General features: G+C 31.9%; 1 protein-coding gene across 2 annotated transcripts in view; it reads right to left on the bottom strand.

Moving 5' to 3' along the window:
* SLC12A2 (solute carrier family 12 member 2) overlaps positions 1-16,829 on the bottom strand; it is a 113,509-nt gene that overhangs the window by 42,271 nt on the left and 54,409 nt on the right. For both annotated transcript variants that reach the window (XM_051998306.1, XM_051998314.1), the window contains exons 5-11: positions 14,594-14,733; positions 12,956-13,066; positions 10,141-10,249; positions 8,322-8,449; positions 8,154-8,238; positions 6,278-6,429; positions 1,880-1,987 (exon numbers count right to left, since the gene is read on the bottom strand). In XM_051998306.1, the coding sequence (XP_051854266.1) occupies positions 1,880-1,987; positions 6,278-6,429; positions 8,154-8,238; positions 8,322-8,449; positions 10,141-10,249; positions 12,956-13,066; positions 14,594-14,733 (833 nt within the window). The remainder of the gene's footprint in view (positions 1-1,879; positions 1,988-6,277; positions 6,430-8,153; positions 8,239-8,321; positions 8,450-10,140; positions 10,250-12,955; positions 13,067-14,593; positions 14,734-16,829) is intronic.

Below are 16,829 nucleotides of genomic sequence, written 5' to 3'. Positions count from 1 at the left end.
ATCTTCTGTTTCTTTTGAGCTAATTCAATTCTGCTTTGCTTATAGAGCTCAGCACCTTCTCTGATGAGAGCACACCAAATGGGGCTTGGTCTGGGACCTATTGGTGACCAATCAATGAGAATCAGAGTTTGTTTGGTTTAAGGCATGGACCTTAACAAGGAAATCTAGTCAGTAAACCCCAAGATAAGTTGGGAGGGTTCAACAGTAGAAAAGTTGGACTGGGTAGCAGGATTCCAATACTATTTCTGCTATTAATTTAGCTATGTGACTCTGAGCAATCGTTTAGAGCCATTTCCTTACCTATAAAATGAGAGGGTTAGAGGAGATAATCAAAAAGCTCTTACAGCTTTAACATTTAAAGATTAATTCATTTTAACATGAACTAGTATATGTAGATTGGGGGCCAGGGGCCAAAGAAATAAACTAGCAGTATGTGGTACAATAAATAATATCCTGGGTCTGGAGTTACTTGAGTTGAAATCTGGCTTCAAACACAGCTGGGTGACCCTGGGGAAGTCACTTAACCTCTGTATGCTTCAGTTTCCCCAACTGTAAAATGGCGGATAATAGTTGCACCACCTTCTCAGGGTTGTTGTGAAGATCAAATAAGTTAATATTCGTTAAAAGTCTTTAACACAGTTCCTGTCACATAGAAGGCATTAAATATATACTTAAACTTTTCCCCTCCCCTAAGTTAGGCAAATCATGCACTCAACCTTTTTTCCTTTTCTATGAAATGAGAGAAGATGAACTTTAAAAAAGTCTGTTTGGCTCCAAATCTATGATTCTATAGTTGTTAATTCTATTCAACCTTGGTTACAAAGTTTTAGTTGTCTTTAAAATTAGGTAAATTAAGGAAGCTTGACTCAGAAGAATTATTATGTTGGAAAAGTCCAAACAGGTATGGTCAAGTTCCAAAAACAAAATATTTGTGAAAGTATTTCTGTCTTCTGGCATAGGACAAGAATAGAGAAATAAAACTCTTCTCTTTTTTTCATTCCTTTAGTACCTTTTCTCACTGAAAAGGGGTAAACCTTTTTATATGGTGGGGGGGGAGGTAAAGAACAAGACTAATTAGCTTTAGAATTTATTCTAGCAGCTAGCTCCTCTGTATCATGAAGGGAATAAAGATTATATCGCTGTCCCTGGTCACAGCAAAAGCTTTTTCTGATCATAATAAAAATAATCATTTTATTCCTTTCTAGCCAGTATTCCCAGTACTTTGAAAACAGAACAAAATTATACTCTATATAAAACAGCACATATATGCAAATATACATATTCACTCATGTATACAAATACACATATATTCAGAATACACCTGTATATTAAAAACAAATACTTTAAAATTTTAAAAATTAACATACTGAACTAATACATTAAAAAATTAACTGGCATAATTTAAAACAAAATTAATTTGTTTTTTATGTTTACTCTTAATGCTAGTAGGAAACAGTGCTAGTTAAAACAATCCTTATTTAACAATTAATAGCTGCTTGGTTATTGATATGCTTTAAACAAGATAATGCTCTAAAACATGTTTACAATTGGCTAGTTAAGTAGATTGAAATAACATGTTAATTATGAAAAATCTAATTTGCTTTCCTCTGTTTACAACTATATTACTTCTAATCTTACCTACTATTTTATATATATTCATATTGGTCACAAGGATGCAAAGAGCAATGATATAAATAATTTTTTCATGAATCTACTTTCTGCTAATATGGAAAAAAGTTTGAGAACATATGACCTGACAATGGACAGCATCTTCAAGCAGGAAATGTAATATATATTTATATTCCCTTTATTAGTACTCTTTCTATAAATTAGTTACTCTTAAGTAATAACTTGAATAACTTGATTATAATGTACTTACCTGAAAGATTTTGGGAGCACTCACAAGAGATGCCAATGCAGAAGATAAAGTGGCAGAAAAGATACCTGCAGAAATCAGGGGTGCAAATCCTGACACCATACTCATTACCTAAAAGCAATGAAATAAAATGAAATTAAAAGCAATCTCATCAACAAGTAGAAAAAAACCAATGCAAAAGTATCAGCAGAAACAGACTAGTAGTTATCTCTAGATTATTTTTAATAAAGGGGGAAAAGTCAATGGCACTTTTTAATGTATCATGGCACTATAAAGTGATAGTTAGGCAGCATAGTGGAAAAAGCATTGGATCTGGAGTAAAGAAGGCCAGGGTTCAAATTCAATTTACTAACTCGAGGTCCCTGGACCAGTCATTTACAGTTACAGTCTGTTGCAGTTTCATTTATAAAATATGGTTAATTATTGCACCTACCTCCTAGGATTATTACAAAGTTAATTAAGATGAGATGATATTTGTAAAATGCTTTACAAAAATCTTAAAGTACCATGTAAGTACTAGTTATCATTGCACTGTATTACCTTTCCAAACATATATCACTTTGGGCAACATTAAAATCATTTTTGCCTTTCTTCAACACAGATGTTAGGATAACTAACCGTATGGATAATCAAGAAATTGCTAACTTAATACCTATCCTGTTTGAACTCCTCTGGAAACCTGCCTATTTATCAACGTTGTTCCTAAACTATGGTTTCCAGAACTGAACCTAGTAATCCAAATATAGATGGAACATGGCAGAATATAACAGAATCATCTCTTCCATAGTCTTGGACACTAGACCCAAGATTGCATTAGTTTTCTTGGATATCATATTATCCTGCTGACTCATTTTGAGAATGGATGTCTACTAAAATCTTTAAATCTTTTTCACACTACAGATCTGTCCCAACATGCATTTATAAAACTAATTTTTTGAACCTTAGTATACATCTTTCTAAAACCAAGATTAATGATTTGGATTGTAGAGAGAATCTTTTTGAATCCTGACCATCATTTCAAGTGAGTTAAGATACCCTTCCTTCAAAAATGACTTGTCTATAAAATATTTCTATTAGGAATATAGATACAATTTTTGTATTGACTATAAGCAAGATTCTAGTCTAAATGCCCCCTCTAACTTTCTTCATTAATTTTTCATCTCCAAAACAGCAAATGATTCCTCTACTGCTCTGTTTTATCTTTATAAAAACACATGCTAAAAATTAAGTAATAAAATGTAAAGAATTATACAGTTTTAGAACTGAAGGAATTTTAAAGATTATCTGGAACTAGGGTAGTACTTAGTTTTTTTGTGTTTTTTGTGTCATAGATCTCATCTTTTAAATGTATAAAATCAAATACATAAGATTACTAAGGAATATATATGTAAGTTTGTATACAAGTATGTATACATAAATATACACAATACAGACACACATACAATTTCCCAGACACTAGGTTGAGAACCCTTGATCTAGAGTAGCAGCTCTCAAAATGTACTCCTAGAAGTTCCTGTGGACTCTTCCAGATTGTCAGTGTTAAAACTTTTTTATAATGATATTAAGATATAATATAGTAAAAATGGATAGCTATAACCCATATAAACAAAAGCTCATGGGAGTGTGTACTCAATTTTTAAGAGCAGAAAGGGATCCTGAAAGCAAAAATCTTGAGAATCACAGCTTAAGATCAACAACCTAATTTTGAAGTCAAGGATATTTGCCCAAAGTCTAAACCAGGGGGTCTCAAACTACAGCCCGTGGGCCAGATGCGGCAGCTGAGGACGTTTCTTTATTTAAAGGCCCACAAAACAAAGTTTTTGTTTTCACTATAGTCTGGCCCTCAGTCTGAGGGACAATGAATTGGCCCCCTAGACTCCTGGTCTAGACAGATAATGAAATGAGTAAGAAAGTAGAAGCAGCACTTTAACCCAGGTCTTCTGTTCTTAATACAGTTTTCTTTCTACTATACCAACTGTCCCAACACTTTGCTTTTCAGTTCATGCATGAATATATACCAGACTTTATGAAGACAACAAACTTTTGTATTTTAAAGCAACATCACAAGAATCTGGCATTTTCAGACACTGGGAAGAAACCAACATTTGTGCTTTTCAAACACAATATCAATGTCAGAATAGCTCTGAATCACTAACTGTGTATGAATACTTTCTTTCATTCTAGAAATTTTACCTAGTCTTGTGACTAGAAAAACAAACGATTATGTAATGTTTTAATATTTATACCACTCAATGAAACAACAATTATTCTTAAATTGCATGAAATTTTATAACAAAAAAATCAGTTCTTTGCTAGAGATATACAATGGAAAAACGACATGAAATTCATAGCTGTATTATTTTATCTCTTAAATGCTCTTTATAAACACAATCCTGTAAAACATATATATTAACTCTTAAATTACTTAGGATTTATAATTAAAATAGGCATAGACCAAAAAAAATGATTTTAAGTCAGTTACCAATCCTTATTTTTATTCATTAATTTTTTCTCCAATATTTCTAACAAGTAATAAATAAGAATCACTGTTTTTTGGAGTGATAACGAATACTGAAGAACAAAGCTAGACAGAATAACAGCAATATGCAATAAGTCTAGAAAGATAGGTTGGAGCAAACTTTTGAAGGCTTTAAAAAAGCATAAGGAAAAAGGATTAGACTTTGAGTCAAGAAGACCCAGGCTCAAATCCTGCTTCTGCCTTACAGTGGTTGTTTGACCATATCTAAGTCAACTAACCTCTCAGTAACCAGAGCAACCCTGCAGTACATTAAATACTATTTTTAGAGCCACACCAAAGACAGAATTTCAAATTTTTGGTTTGGATCCTTCAAAACAACAGATTTTATATGGGCATGTCAGCTTAAAGAGCTTCATTGATTACCAAAGTAAATTCAGAAATACCAATAATACTAGTAAATGAGAAAATTTAAACCAGGCAGGTACCTCATATTTGAGTAGTGATTAAACCAAAAAAAAACCCCTCACATAGAAGTAGTCTAAATAACTGAGTTTTCTAGCCAACTGAAACATTTCCTTTACCATCAAAATTAAAATTATTTTAACTGTGTTCTATAAAAATCTCACTAAAATCTATGACATACTTCCCCCTACCTTTTTAGAGTATGCTAAACAGAATCTAATATTTTCTTGAAGACTCAAGAGTTCTCAATAATCACTTATTCCTCTGGGTCTCAATAACAAGATCCCCTCAAGGACTATAGAAGAGATTAGAATTGTTTGCACATAAATACTCCACAGACAGCTGAGATTTTATAACTAAACTTCTGCTATGAACACACTTTTTCTATATTCTACACTGCTTCTAAGCTATTTTATTTTGTAGATAACTATTCCCTTAGATTGGTCATGGGTATTAGGGTAAGCACTTTATCATTCCAAAAACCTTCTCTCTACTTCATACAAGTTCAATCAAGAAGCATTTATGGAAAGCCTACTACTATGCTAAGATTTATGGATAAATTTATGGATAAAATGGCAAAAATTCCTATCCTTGGGGAATTTACATTCTGTCAAAGCAAGTTAACATGTACATATACAAATATATATTTATATAGATTAAATACAAGGTAGATGTAGTTAGATGGCTCAGTGGATAGAGTACTGGGCCTTGGAGTCAGGAAGATTTGAGTTCAATACTCAGATACTTATTGGCTGACCCTGAGCAAGCCACGTAATCCTGTTTGCCTCAGTTCTTCATCTGTAAAATCAGCCAGAGAAGGAAATTTAAAACTAATCTAGGATCTTTGCCAAGAAAATTCAAAATGGGGGGGATGAGGAGTTGGGCACAACTGAAATGAATGAATGATAACAAACACAAGGAATTTTTGGAGAGAGAAGATTAGCTTTCAGAAGGTTCTGGAAAAGATTCCATGTAAAAAGTAGAACATGAGCTGTGTTTTGAAGGAAATAAAAGGTCCTTTGAGATAGAACAGGGGAGGAAATGCATTACAGTGAATAGAACAGCCAATTTAAAGGGAGAAGAAATGTAATGAGTGAGGAACAGGAAGGAGGATCGTTTGGCTGTAAGGAAAGCAAGGTATAAGGCTACAAAGGCATTGGTGCCAAGTTGTGAAAGGATTTAAAGGACAAAGAGAAGGGAGGAATATCATCGGACCTGTGCCTAAGGAAAACCACTTTGGTAGCAGGGTGGAGAATATACTGGAGCAGGAAGAAACTTGAGATAGCAAAGTAAATTAGAAGGGACTGCAAAAGTTCAGGAAGGAGGTGGTGAGAGATAGTCTAGGATGGGGGTCATATAAGTGGAGTGAAAGGGATTTACATGAAAAGTTGTAGTCCCTGGTTTTGTTAAACATTGCTAAGATTGTTCATCTGTTACTGAAACACAAAGGCTACACTCACCTGGAAATTGTTCATCAAGCCATAGTCACAATCTGTGGTTTCACATGATGAAAAATCAAAATTTAATTTGCAGGCTGCAGAAGTGCAGTTTGTTAGCTCCATGGTGATAGTGTCATTGATATTCCCAGTAGCATCCCGAACAACACAGGAACCTGAAATACAAATAACACCTTGTATAAGAATAGGCAATATAAATATTTAATTTTGAAAGTACCTACTAAGTGTAAGATACTATCCCAAGTGTAGAACAAAGATCAAAAAGAATACCTGCCCCTCAAGAAGCTTAGATTCAAATGAGGTAATACAACAGATAAAAAAAAAAATACAAAGTGATCTGAGGAGGGAAAGAACATTAACAATAACAAAGATCAGAAAAGACTTCATGGAACAAGAGGCCCTTGAATCTAATATTAAAGGAAGAACTTTTTCAAACTTATTTTAGGAACTGTTCATAGTTCTGAAATTTTCTTATCAAACCTTTTTAAAAGAGATATCATGAAATCATGGAAGGGTGTTGGGCTCAAGTCAAGGGAGACCTGCATTTGAAGTCTGTCTCCCTTTTTTTAAACTAAGCTGTTAGATCATATCATTTAACCTCTTTTGGATCTCATAATTCTTAAATGTGACTTGGAGACAGTAAGAATTGGAATGCCTATCATATGTGTCCACAGGTCCTCCTTTGTAAGAATCGGAGATTATATAGATGTAAAACATACTATAAAATTTCAGGTATTAATATGTGTCAGATGTTACTTTGGAAACACTGCTCTGAATAGGTCAGTCTGGCCCTAAGTTTTAATTGTAATCTCTTCATACTTATCCTAAGCAAAATGGAATTATGGTGAAAGCCAGATCCAAGTCATGAACCAGAGTTTCTCCATCCTTAGACTTCACATCTGTTTTATCTGAAAATAACACTCCCCTTGCCATAGACCACAATGGAAACATGACAAATCCTACATATGATTCTTTTCTAAACATTCTGAATTGTCATGTTTACTACATTATTGCTAATTACCTATTAAGAATACATGGGAGAGCTGTGCTTCTTATTTCTAGCAGATCAGGTCAAGGGATCTTAGAAGTAGAAAGGACAAAGAAATCACCTACAGTCATTTTATAGATGATCACACTAAATTAATTAATGTCCCCCAAAACAAGAAGCAGAGCTAAGCTTCAGACCCATTTGTTTCTTGTACAAATCCAAAGAAGCAGTACAACGTAACTTGAATGCTGGTCAAAAATCTGTATTTTAAAGAAAACTGATTGAAGATACTAAAATTTCTTTCTTTCCTTTTTTTTTTTTTTTTAAAGGAAACTCTAAGCCTTTATTTATTTGTGGACAGATTCTTTGCTAAGAATTAATAAAACAGAGCATGTGATGTTTTCAACAGGTTTGTAATAACTGGAAGAACTGTAGCAGGATTTTTCATATTCTTTTAATTTAAAAGGTTATTTATAGTTATAGATAATAATGTTCAATTTGAAACCGTACTTTCACTGAATGATTTAAACTTTTAAATTAATCCAATTTTGAAAACCAGTTTTCTTCAAAGATCAGTTTGTACTACCCTCCTACATGAGACTTTTCTGATTCTGTTACTACTACTAGCATTCCCTTATCTGCGCCCCCTCCCCAAAAATCTCAAAGTTAAAAATGTGTATGTTGTCTCCCCAAGTGGATACAAATTAAAAACAAACACTACTTCAATTTTGCCTTGATATTCCCAGTGATTAGCACAGTATCTTGCACTCTACCTGGAGCTTAAAATTGCTTGTTGATTCATAGATACATATGTCATGAATATCATCTACATTGTAATACATAAGAAGTTTCTAGTTTAAATTTATTAATTTAAAAATAAAGGGTTTTTACCTACAGATACTGCAATTCCTATGTAAACCAGAGTAGTAATTAAAATGGCTAACAATGTTCCTTTGGGTATAGCTGATTGAGGATCCTGAAAGAAACCAGATTAAAATTATTAACAATAAAGGGAAAAAGTATTTTTCATGTAAAATGATATCCTAATTTGTGACTTACCGCAAGATCACCTGAGATATTTGCCCCTGCTAAAATACCAGTTGCAGCCGGGAAAAAGATAGCAAATACAGAAAAGAAACTCTCTTCATCTCGAAAATCTGGTCCAAAATTTTCTGTAAATATTTCACCTGTCAATGGACAGAGACTTTTCAGTTTGTATTGAAGAAGAATCTTAGAAGAATCATATTTAATTCATGATATACATAGGTTAAAAATTTAGCATATATGGTTTATGCCAGTATACAAAGTGGTTCTTTAATGACAAAACTGGATCATTATAATGAAATAAATATAATTGGAATATTTCCTATAACTGAGGGAAAGGTACAAAGAGGGGAGGGAGGAATAGGAGAGTTTAGAATCAAAATGATGGACAGATCCCCATTTTACACTGTGCCACATTTCTAAGAACCATATGCACATTTTTGCTAGCATTCATCAATGAGCCAAATATATAACAAAAACATACAGTGTATTATTTTGTTCCATATACATGAAAAAATCTTTATTATGGATTCATGTAGGAAAAAAATGTGTATTTTACAAAAAGATAGATCTCAAGACCTAAGGAGAATGCTAGTCACCTAAAATCAGGCTTGCTCTATGGCCTTTGGATCATACAAGTTTAAATCTCTATGGAGCTTTTCCTTCTCCTGTCTTTTCTTGCTCCATTCTAAACATAGCCTTATGTTTTATTTTTTAAATATTATGACCTCAAATCTAGGAGCCAGAATAATCTTAACAGCAATGTTTTAGCGGGAAAGGGGTCAGCACAACTAAACACTGTTCAAATAAAAAGTGAAACTACATATAATAATGCAGTGTTACAAATAGTAGGGTACTAGGGATCGGCTCCTTCTTTCCAAAAAACAAGTGAAAAAAGCAGCTTTCTTTATAACCTTCTAGCTTGCAAAAAAAAAAAAAAAACCTTCAAATCTTTTCTGAAATACTATCCTAATTTTGTGCTTATCAGGCTTGGATGTGATTGTAATCAGAATTACTATGGACAAGTCAAGAAATGGCTTGAATTAAAGGAACAAGTTCTTCTGCAATCTTCCTAATTCATATAGTAAGATCTGGAAAAATTCTTATAGTCCACTGAATTCAAATCTCCAGGAAAGTATTACACAGTTACACGATCTGAAGCAATATTTGAACCATATTTTCCTGACTCTCTAAGTCCACATTACTTCACAATGTCCTTATCTCATTGGCTTCACTTATGGGTCTTATTTTTTATTTCACATTTTTTGTACGTTGTTGTGTAATGTAAGAAATAGTAAGAATTTAGTCATATCTTTATAATCAAGTAATTGCAGGGAAAGATGCAGTTAGAAATTTTAGTTTTTTTTGGGGAGGGAGAATAGAATAAAATAAGAAATCTAACAGTAAAGGAATAAATTAGATGAAAACTAATTAAAGAAGCTTTTGTTTTATTTAAAAGTTAGAAAAAATATTTTACTTGCTTTCACAATTTGAAATATGTAGAAATATAAGCCAAAAAACCAAAACATATGATAACCAATTCAATACAAAAGTGAAAATTCTATGAATCTTTCTCCTTTCAAAAGCAAGATAAGGTAGGAAATGAAATTCTGAAAAATTCTTACACATATCTTAAATTCTGTCACTGTTTGATGAAAAAAATGAATTCTAAAAACAAATACAACTAAATTCTATTGTACTACATAGAGAGATTCAAAATGAATTAAATAAGCATAAAACAAAACTATCTACCTCTGATACATTATCAAAATTCTTTAAAATGTACTAATAATTTTATACTAAAATTTTGATACTTTTTTTTTTTTTAACTTACTTTGATAACTAAAAAAACCTTTAGGCTTCTTGCTTTCCAATGGGATAAATGTTCCAATGACAAAATCAACGATGGCTAGTAGTAATATCACCAAAAGAACAATCTGTGCCTGCAATTTTAAATATTGTCATTAAAATATAGAATAAATTATCATTTTTGTGTACATAGTTAATAATTACAAAGCATCCACAATTTGCTAAAAATTAATTTTTACCTAAACAGTAGTTATGAAGTATAACAGTCTAGGTAGGACAAAGGATCACACAAAAGTGTTCAGTAAATTTCTAGAAGAAAATTTGCTTCTACTCTCCATATTTAATATCTTACCAGTAGATATATGAAAATAAATAAGCTAATCCAGGCCAAAGCCCGTTTGATAAAGAACTTTCTTATATAGGTTCCCTCTTATGGAAAGTATATACACTTCCTACAGGTAAAAAAAGTGTTGCAAATTCCAAACAATTCTGATATGGACTTCTCTACTATCTACTGTTGATAAACACTTCCCATACATTCCCCCTCCATCTTCTATGTATAATTATTCTGGCAAGATAGTTTGATAAGATAGGATTATGGGCACAAATGGTACACTATTTACAAATGGAATAAGATAGAAACATGTGAATAGTTGAAAAGGTACCAGTGTTTAAAAAAAAAAAAAAAAAAGATGAAGTAAAAGGAAAGGGTGGGGAAAGGAAGTAAAGCTTGAGGAGAAAGCACTAATATAAATTAATATGAAACTTTTTAAAGACAGAGACATTTATTTAAGATCCCTTCCTTTTTCTCAGTCATTTCCAAATTATTTTGGCAATCGAGGGGGACAGAAAGCATTTATTGCTTCTAGTAAAGTGGGGAAAAAAATCAATGTTTATTGTTGAAATAGGAAATGAGTGGTTTGGCAATGGCTTTGTGGATACTAAGAAACTTAGTTTATATACCATCTTTCAATTTCATTAGACATTTGTAAGTATGTAAAATAAAATTAGTTCTGTCCTCCACTTAGTTTCTTCAAGCTGATTTTTGACCTTACCACAATTTCCCTATTAATTTCACCATTTCCCCTAGTTGAGAGTAGCAAGGTCTTTGGTTTTAAAAATTTTAGAAGTGGTAGAAAATAACTGTAGCTTGCTTTTCTAAGCCTAGATAGTAGAGTGACTAATCAGCTTTTCTCATCTGTTATTTAAAATAACAATATATACATTCATAAGAAATGTCAATTATCCATTGTCACTGATTTGAATATTATTACCCAAAACATGGAAGAGGGAGGATGTAATTATGTTCATTTGGAACATATATTATAGCTTATGGAGAACACAATATTATTGGTGAAACTATTATCATACGTGAAATTAAGAAACAGATTCTACAAAATGGGGGAAGAGAAAAAAAAAATCTAAAAAAAATACCTAGGAAAGTAGATTGAACTGGTTAGTTTCGATAGATACAAGAATTTAATGGGAAGCTTAATCAAAAGGATGAGTTTTTGCAGCGATCAATCAGGAATCCCCCTGTACCCCCCCAAAAAAAACCCATATCACAACATTTTGGCAATGACTGCAAAACAAAAGCAAACAGGACTACAGATTCTGAAATGAGGGAGACTTAGATACTAGAATAAGAGGTAAAGCAAGTATGCTTCACCAAAAAAGAAGAACATTAAAAGCCAGATAATAAAAGATGAGATCTTTAAAGGCCAATGCTAAATAACCTGAGACCTAAAGGAGGAATTTTTGTAGGTCAAATAGGAAAAAAGACAAATTCTTATTATTCAGGTAACCAATTTGGACTCATGATGGTTTCAAAGAAGCTATAAGAAGATGAAAATGGAATGGATATTTAGGGGTCCAGATGAGAAATGTTTTTACAGGACAGGAGGTAAAGATCCAGAACTGGATTGTAGAAAAGCCAAGAAAATCATAAGCTTAATCACATATAAACTATTCAAGCTAAGAGCTTCAATAAGCATTCAGCTCAGACAGAATGAGAACTGACTGACTTTAGGTGAGAACTACAGGAAAAAACATGTGGTAAGAGGAATGAGAACTAAAGCTATTAATTGCCTCTATATTTGCATATAAGACTAAAGTTTTCATTGTATTTTATAAAGTTAAGTCTATAAATGATACGTTTAGTAGTTGATTACAGTACTAGAGATAATCTGGTTTAGACCTGGGGTTTCAGGTTTAGATTTGGTTTAGGAGAAAAAAGGGGACTAAAGAATCCTTTTACCAATGAAGACCAACAACTCTTCTGCAATTTATAATCTTAGGAAATTGCCTGCAGAAGCTGAGAGGTTGGCCTCACAGTCAGCATTATGTTAGATAGGACTGAAATCCAAATTCTCCTGCATCTGAGAGAAATCCCTGCCTCTTGTTAGAGTTCTATTCTTATTAAAGAGGAAGCTGAAGAACAAAAGAGAATAAAGAGATTCAGTCTACCCCATAGGAGAAATGGATAAGGGAAACCCAGAACTAGAAAAGGGATGTGGCAAAGGTTAGTGATGATGAGAGGAATGGGGAAACACCAGCAAGGAGTGATACCAAGTATGACAGTAATGCTGCGAAAGCACTCAAATGTCCTGAGGTACTTCTCACCCACTATATTCTTGCCAAATAAAAAAACAACCATATGTAACAATTTGTCTATCTACATATGTATGTATACATATACATATAAATATATATATATACATATACATATAAATATATATATATGTATATACTTACAAACACCCCCCCTCCCACACACACACATCAATGGAACCCATTAGAAGAAATATATATGTTGTTTGTTTTCACATATAATTGCTTACTTTTGCTTCCCATTCCATTCCAGCTACTGAGATACCTAAAAGTAATACCACTGTAATGGCTCCAATAATTCTGATATCATTGATTTCATCCACCATGAGTATAGAATGCTCCTATAAAAAGATTATATATAATAGTAACATTCATTTAATGTTAATATGAAAGATTGACTAGAATGGAGATTAACTTATTTAAAATTCAATGCAAAACATATTAAGAACTTAATACAAAAGATAATCATAAAATATTTTTAATGAAATAATTTTATAATGCTGTATTAACCTAGCATAATATACCTCTATTTTTAACAAACCTCTAAATTTTTCTATGATTTGAATGATTTTAAGAGCTGTACTTTCATGTCTAGAAGTCAAATTGTATTCTCATTTAAAACAGAATGGCTGGGGACTGGATAACAAAGTCTCTTGTTCTTGTGTGTGTGTGTGTGTGTGTGTGTGTGTGTGTGTGTGTGTGTACAAAATTCACATTTTTTGAATCTGAAAAATAAGTTCTTGGTATGTATTCACTTATGGTATGTATCTTACTTTCACATAAGCGAATAGTGAATTGTAACTGAATAATTTTGAAAGATTTAAGAATTCTGATCAATTCAATTAAAAATTATGATTCAAAAAGATCAACGAGAAAGAATATTTTACTTAATTCTTGACACAGAAGTGATAAAATAAACATACAAAATGAGGCAGTTTTGGACATGGCCAAAAAGAGAATATGCTTTGCATGACTGCGTATGTTACAAGAGTTTGTTTTGTTTCCCTGAGAATAGGAGGGTATATATGGGATGGGAGATAAAATTAATGCTTGTTCTTTAAAAAAAATTAATTTAAAAAGTTGAATGCTGAAAACATGGTTATTATAACTTCCTAGTTGGGCAACTAGTTTTCTAGTTGGAATAGGAATTCGCTATAAATAAGTGAAAAATAAGTATATTCATAAATAGATGAATGGCCAGCATATGGAAACAATAATATGCTAGGATTAATAATATTTTCAGCCTTTATGAAACTAAAATGTTCTATTTTTTCAACATGAGAAGTGAGGTGATTTGTTAAATTTTAAAAGTAAGTATTAAAATCTAAAAGCAATGTTATGTTATCATTTAAAATAATTAGATATTCTTTAGGATATTACAAACACCAGTGTTTATATTTGCTATTACAAAATGTTAAAAATTTACTATAACAAAGCAATAAAATAAATTAGGAGTATAGTTACAGTAGGTAACTGGAAAAGCTGTTCAACTTTATCATCATCATAGCTAACATTTATGTAGTGCTTTAAAATTTATAAAGCTCTTTAGATTTTTCTCCTTCAATCTCTACAACCTAGTAAGGTAGGTGCTATTACTATTCCTATTGTTTCGGTAAAGAAAGAATGACTTCAAATTACTTTTCCAGGATGACAAAGCTACTAAGTGTGTAAGGCAGGATTCCAGATCTTACTCACTCCAGTGGAATTCATCTATTATATTACCTAGTTGCCTTCTGCTTGGGAATTCAGATTTTAAATTCCAAAAATTTTACACTGTAGACAGCGGATCAACTATTCTAGTTAAAATATGATTTGATATAAATAAGAATGAAATTGTTACCAAAGAAACAACTTGAAAACCAAATTACCTTAAGCAACTCTACAACTGTTTCTGCAAATCCAACTACATACATAGCCACTGCAACAGCATTAGCAAAAGCAAAGATTAGTCCTATTGCACCACCAAATTCTGGTCCCAAACTTCGAGATATTAAATAGTATGCTCCTCCTAAAGAGAGAAAAAATAAGTTAGAATGAATGAAAATGAGTTTACATTTACATAGCACTTTATAGTTTCCTAAAGTTTTACATTACAATGAATACACATTGTGCAAATTAGTTGCAATTTTAATAAGTGGTAAATGCTTCTTGAAATATCTTTTGATTTTCACCACTCTATGTAGTGGGAATTATAAGTGCTATTATAAATACAGGGTTCAGAAGTAATAATACAACAGAAATTTGAAGTCTTTATCCTTTGGGAAAACATTTATTCAGAGAAAGAAAACAAGTCATTTATTTGATAACAAATTTAAGTAATCAACAATTTTCACAGACAAGAATTTATCCCTTCATTCAATATAAAACTATCTTGCTGAAATTAATTTCCTACTTCTTCTTATAATATCCTTAGTATAAAGAAAAAGGAACCAATTAAGATTATTTATAATATATCCCTTTATTAAGCTTGACACACACAGTAAATTTAACCTATTCACCAATAAATAATTAATTTTTAAATCTTATTTTGATGAGTGCATAAGATGTTTGTTATTCAGCTTCCTGAGTGTTATGTCTTCTGTACAATTTTAAATTATAGAGGTATTTTTAGGTAATTTGACAACCAAATATTAACAAAAGAAATATAAAAATAAACAAATCCTACTGCCTTTTCTGAAAAAACATTATTTGGCGGTTTTAATTTTATAAGCACCTGTAAAATGGCTTCTGGTTGTTGTTGGTTTTTTTGCCCATTCATGATTAGTTTCTGTAGAGGGCTGAAACTATGGAATCAATGCACTGAGGTCAGGACTGCTGAGCACTTGAGGCTAACTACTGATTGGACAGTATTCTGGGCATATGCTTGGAAAATGGTCCTTTTTCCACTATCCATGCTGGCTCAATGATTGGTGCATAGAGAATTGTAGGAGGGACTAGGGGGTGGAGTAAAGCTAGCCAGAGTCACATTCTTGGCAGTTGAGGAGGGAGAAGGCGGTTGTGGAGAATCTGTTTCCATCCTGTTCAATCCTGATTAAGGGGACCAAGAATAAAGATTGAGGACTTTTGTTTATCCGGCTGATTCTGAGATCTCCTGGGTGCCAGCGCGATTGTTACAAGTTTCTATTTTTATTTCTTAAGGAAAATTATCACTTGACTAAGTTTCTCCTGTCTAACACTTCGTAATCATCAGTAGATATTTTGAAGTTTACAACTCTTTAAAGCTAATCATGAAATAAAGCCTTTCTATACAAAATAGTAAATTGCCATTTTAAAGAGAGAAAATTAAGGTCTTTATGGCCACATGCACTATAAGTCAAGGAAATTATTGGCTAATTATCTTCAATATTATAAAAATTATTCAAATATTTTACCTGTTATATTTTTTCAATAATCCAACATAACTATTATGATTTCATCATCAAAACTTAAGATATTCAGCAAATAAAAACATCAAGAATTGTGAAGCAAAAGCAAAACAATACAATACTAAAGAAAAAAATGCTGTTCTCTCTACCCACTTTAAGATGCGTGGAGTTTTATTTAAAATACTTAAGACTCCAATGAAACTCTCAGGGTAATCAAGAAGCATAGAGAGGAATACATGTGATGGGATACCCAGTTTACAAAGTTAGACCTACTGATCAAAGAAAAACCCTGATAATAACAGAGGTATTGGAAAGAGAAATTAGGTTATGCATAAGATAAAATAGCAGATTGTTGTCAATTTGGTAATTTAAGGTTTTTTCCCATGTTAATTTTTAGACACGTATTTACAACATGAAAATACTGGCATATGCAAAGGGATTATCACTGTGTTCCAATTCAGTTTATTTACCATTCTCCTTATTTTTCTGTCACAACTTTGACTTGAGTTTTTAATAAACTTTGTAGAATGATTTTTATTACCTCTAAATAGTGATTATAATATAAGAGGGATGGGGGGGGAGGAAGAAAAATATAGTTGTATCTAAATTAAATAGGAAAAAATTGATTTAATGTTTTTCTTAGGGTTTTAAATATTAATGATACCAAAATATCATTTGCAATGCACAATAGTACCTAACTTTATAGCACTCTGAACTTACAAAGCATTTTATTTACATT

Source organism: Antechinus flavipes, chromosome 1 (genome assembly GCF_016432865.1).
Source record: "Antechinus flavipes isolate AdamAnt ecotype Samford, QLD, Australia chromosome 1, AdamAnt_v2, whole genome shotgun sequence".
Taxonomy (NCBI): domain Eukaryota; kingdom Metazoa; phylum Chordata; class Mammalia; order Dasyuromorphia; family Dasyuridae; genus Antechinus; species Antechinus flavipes.
This window is presented reverse-complemented; position numbering and strand designations above follow the sequence as displayed.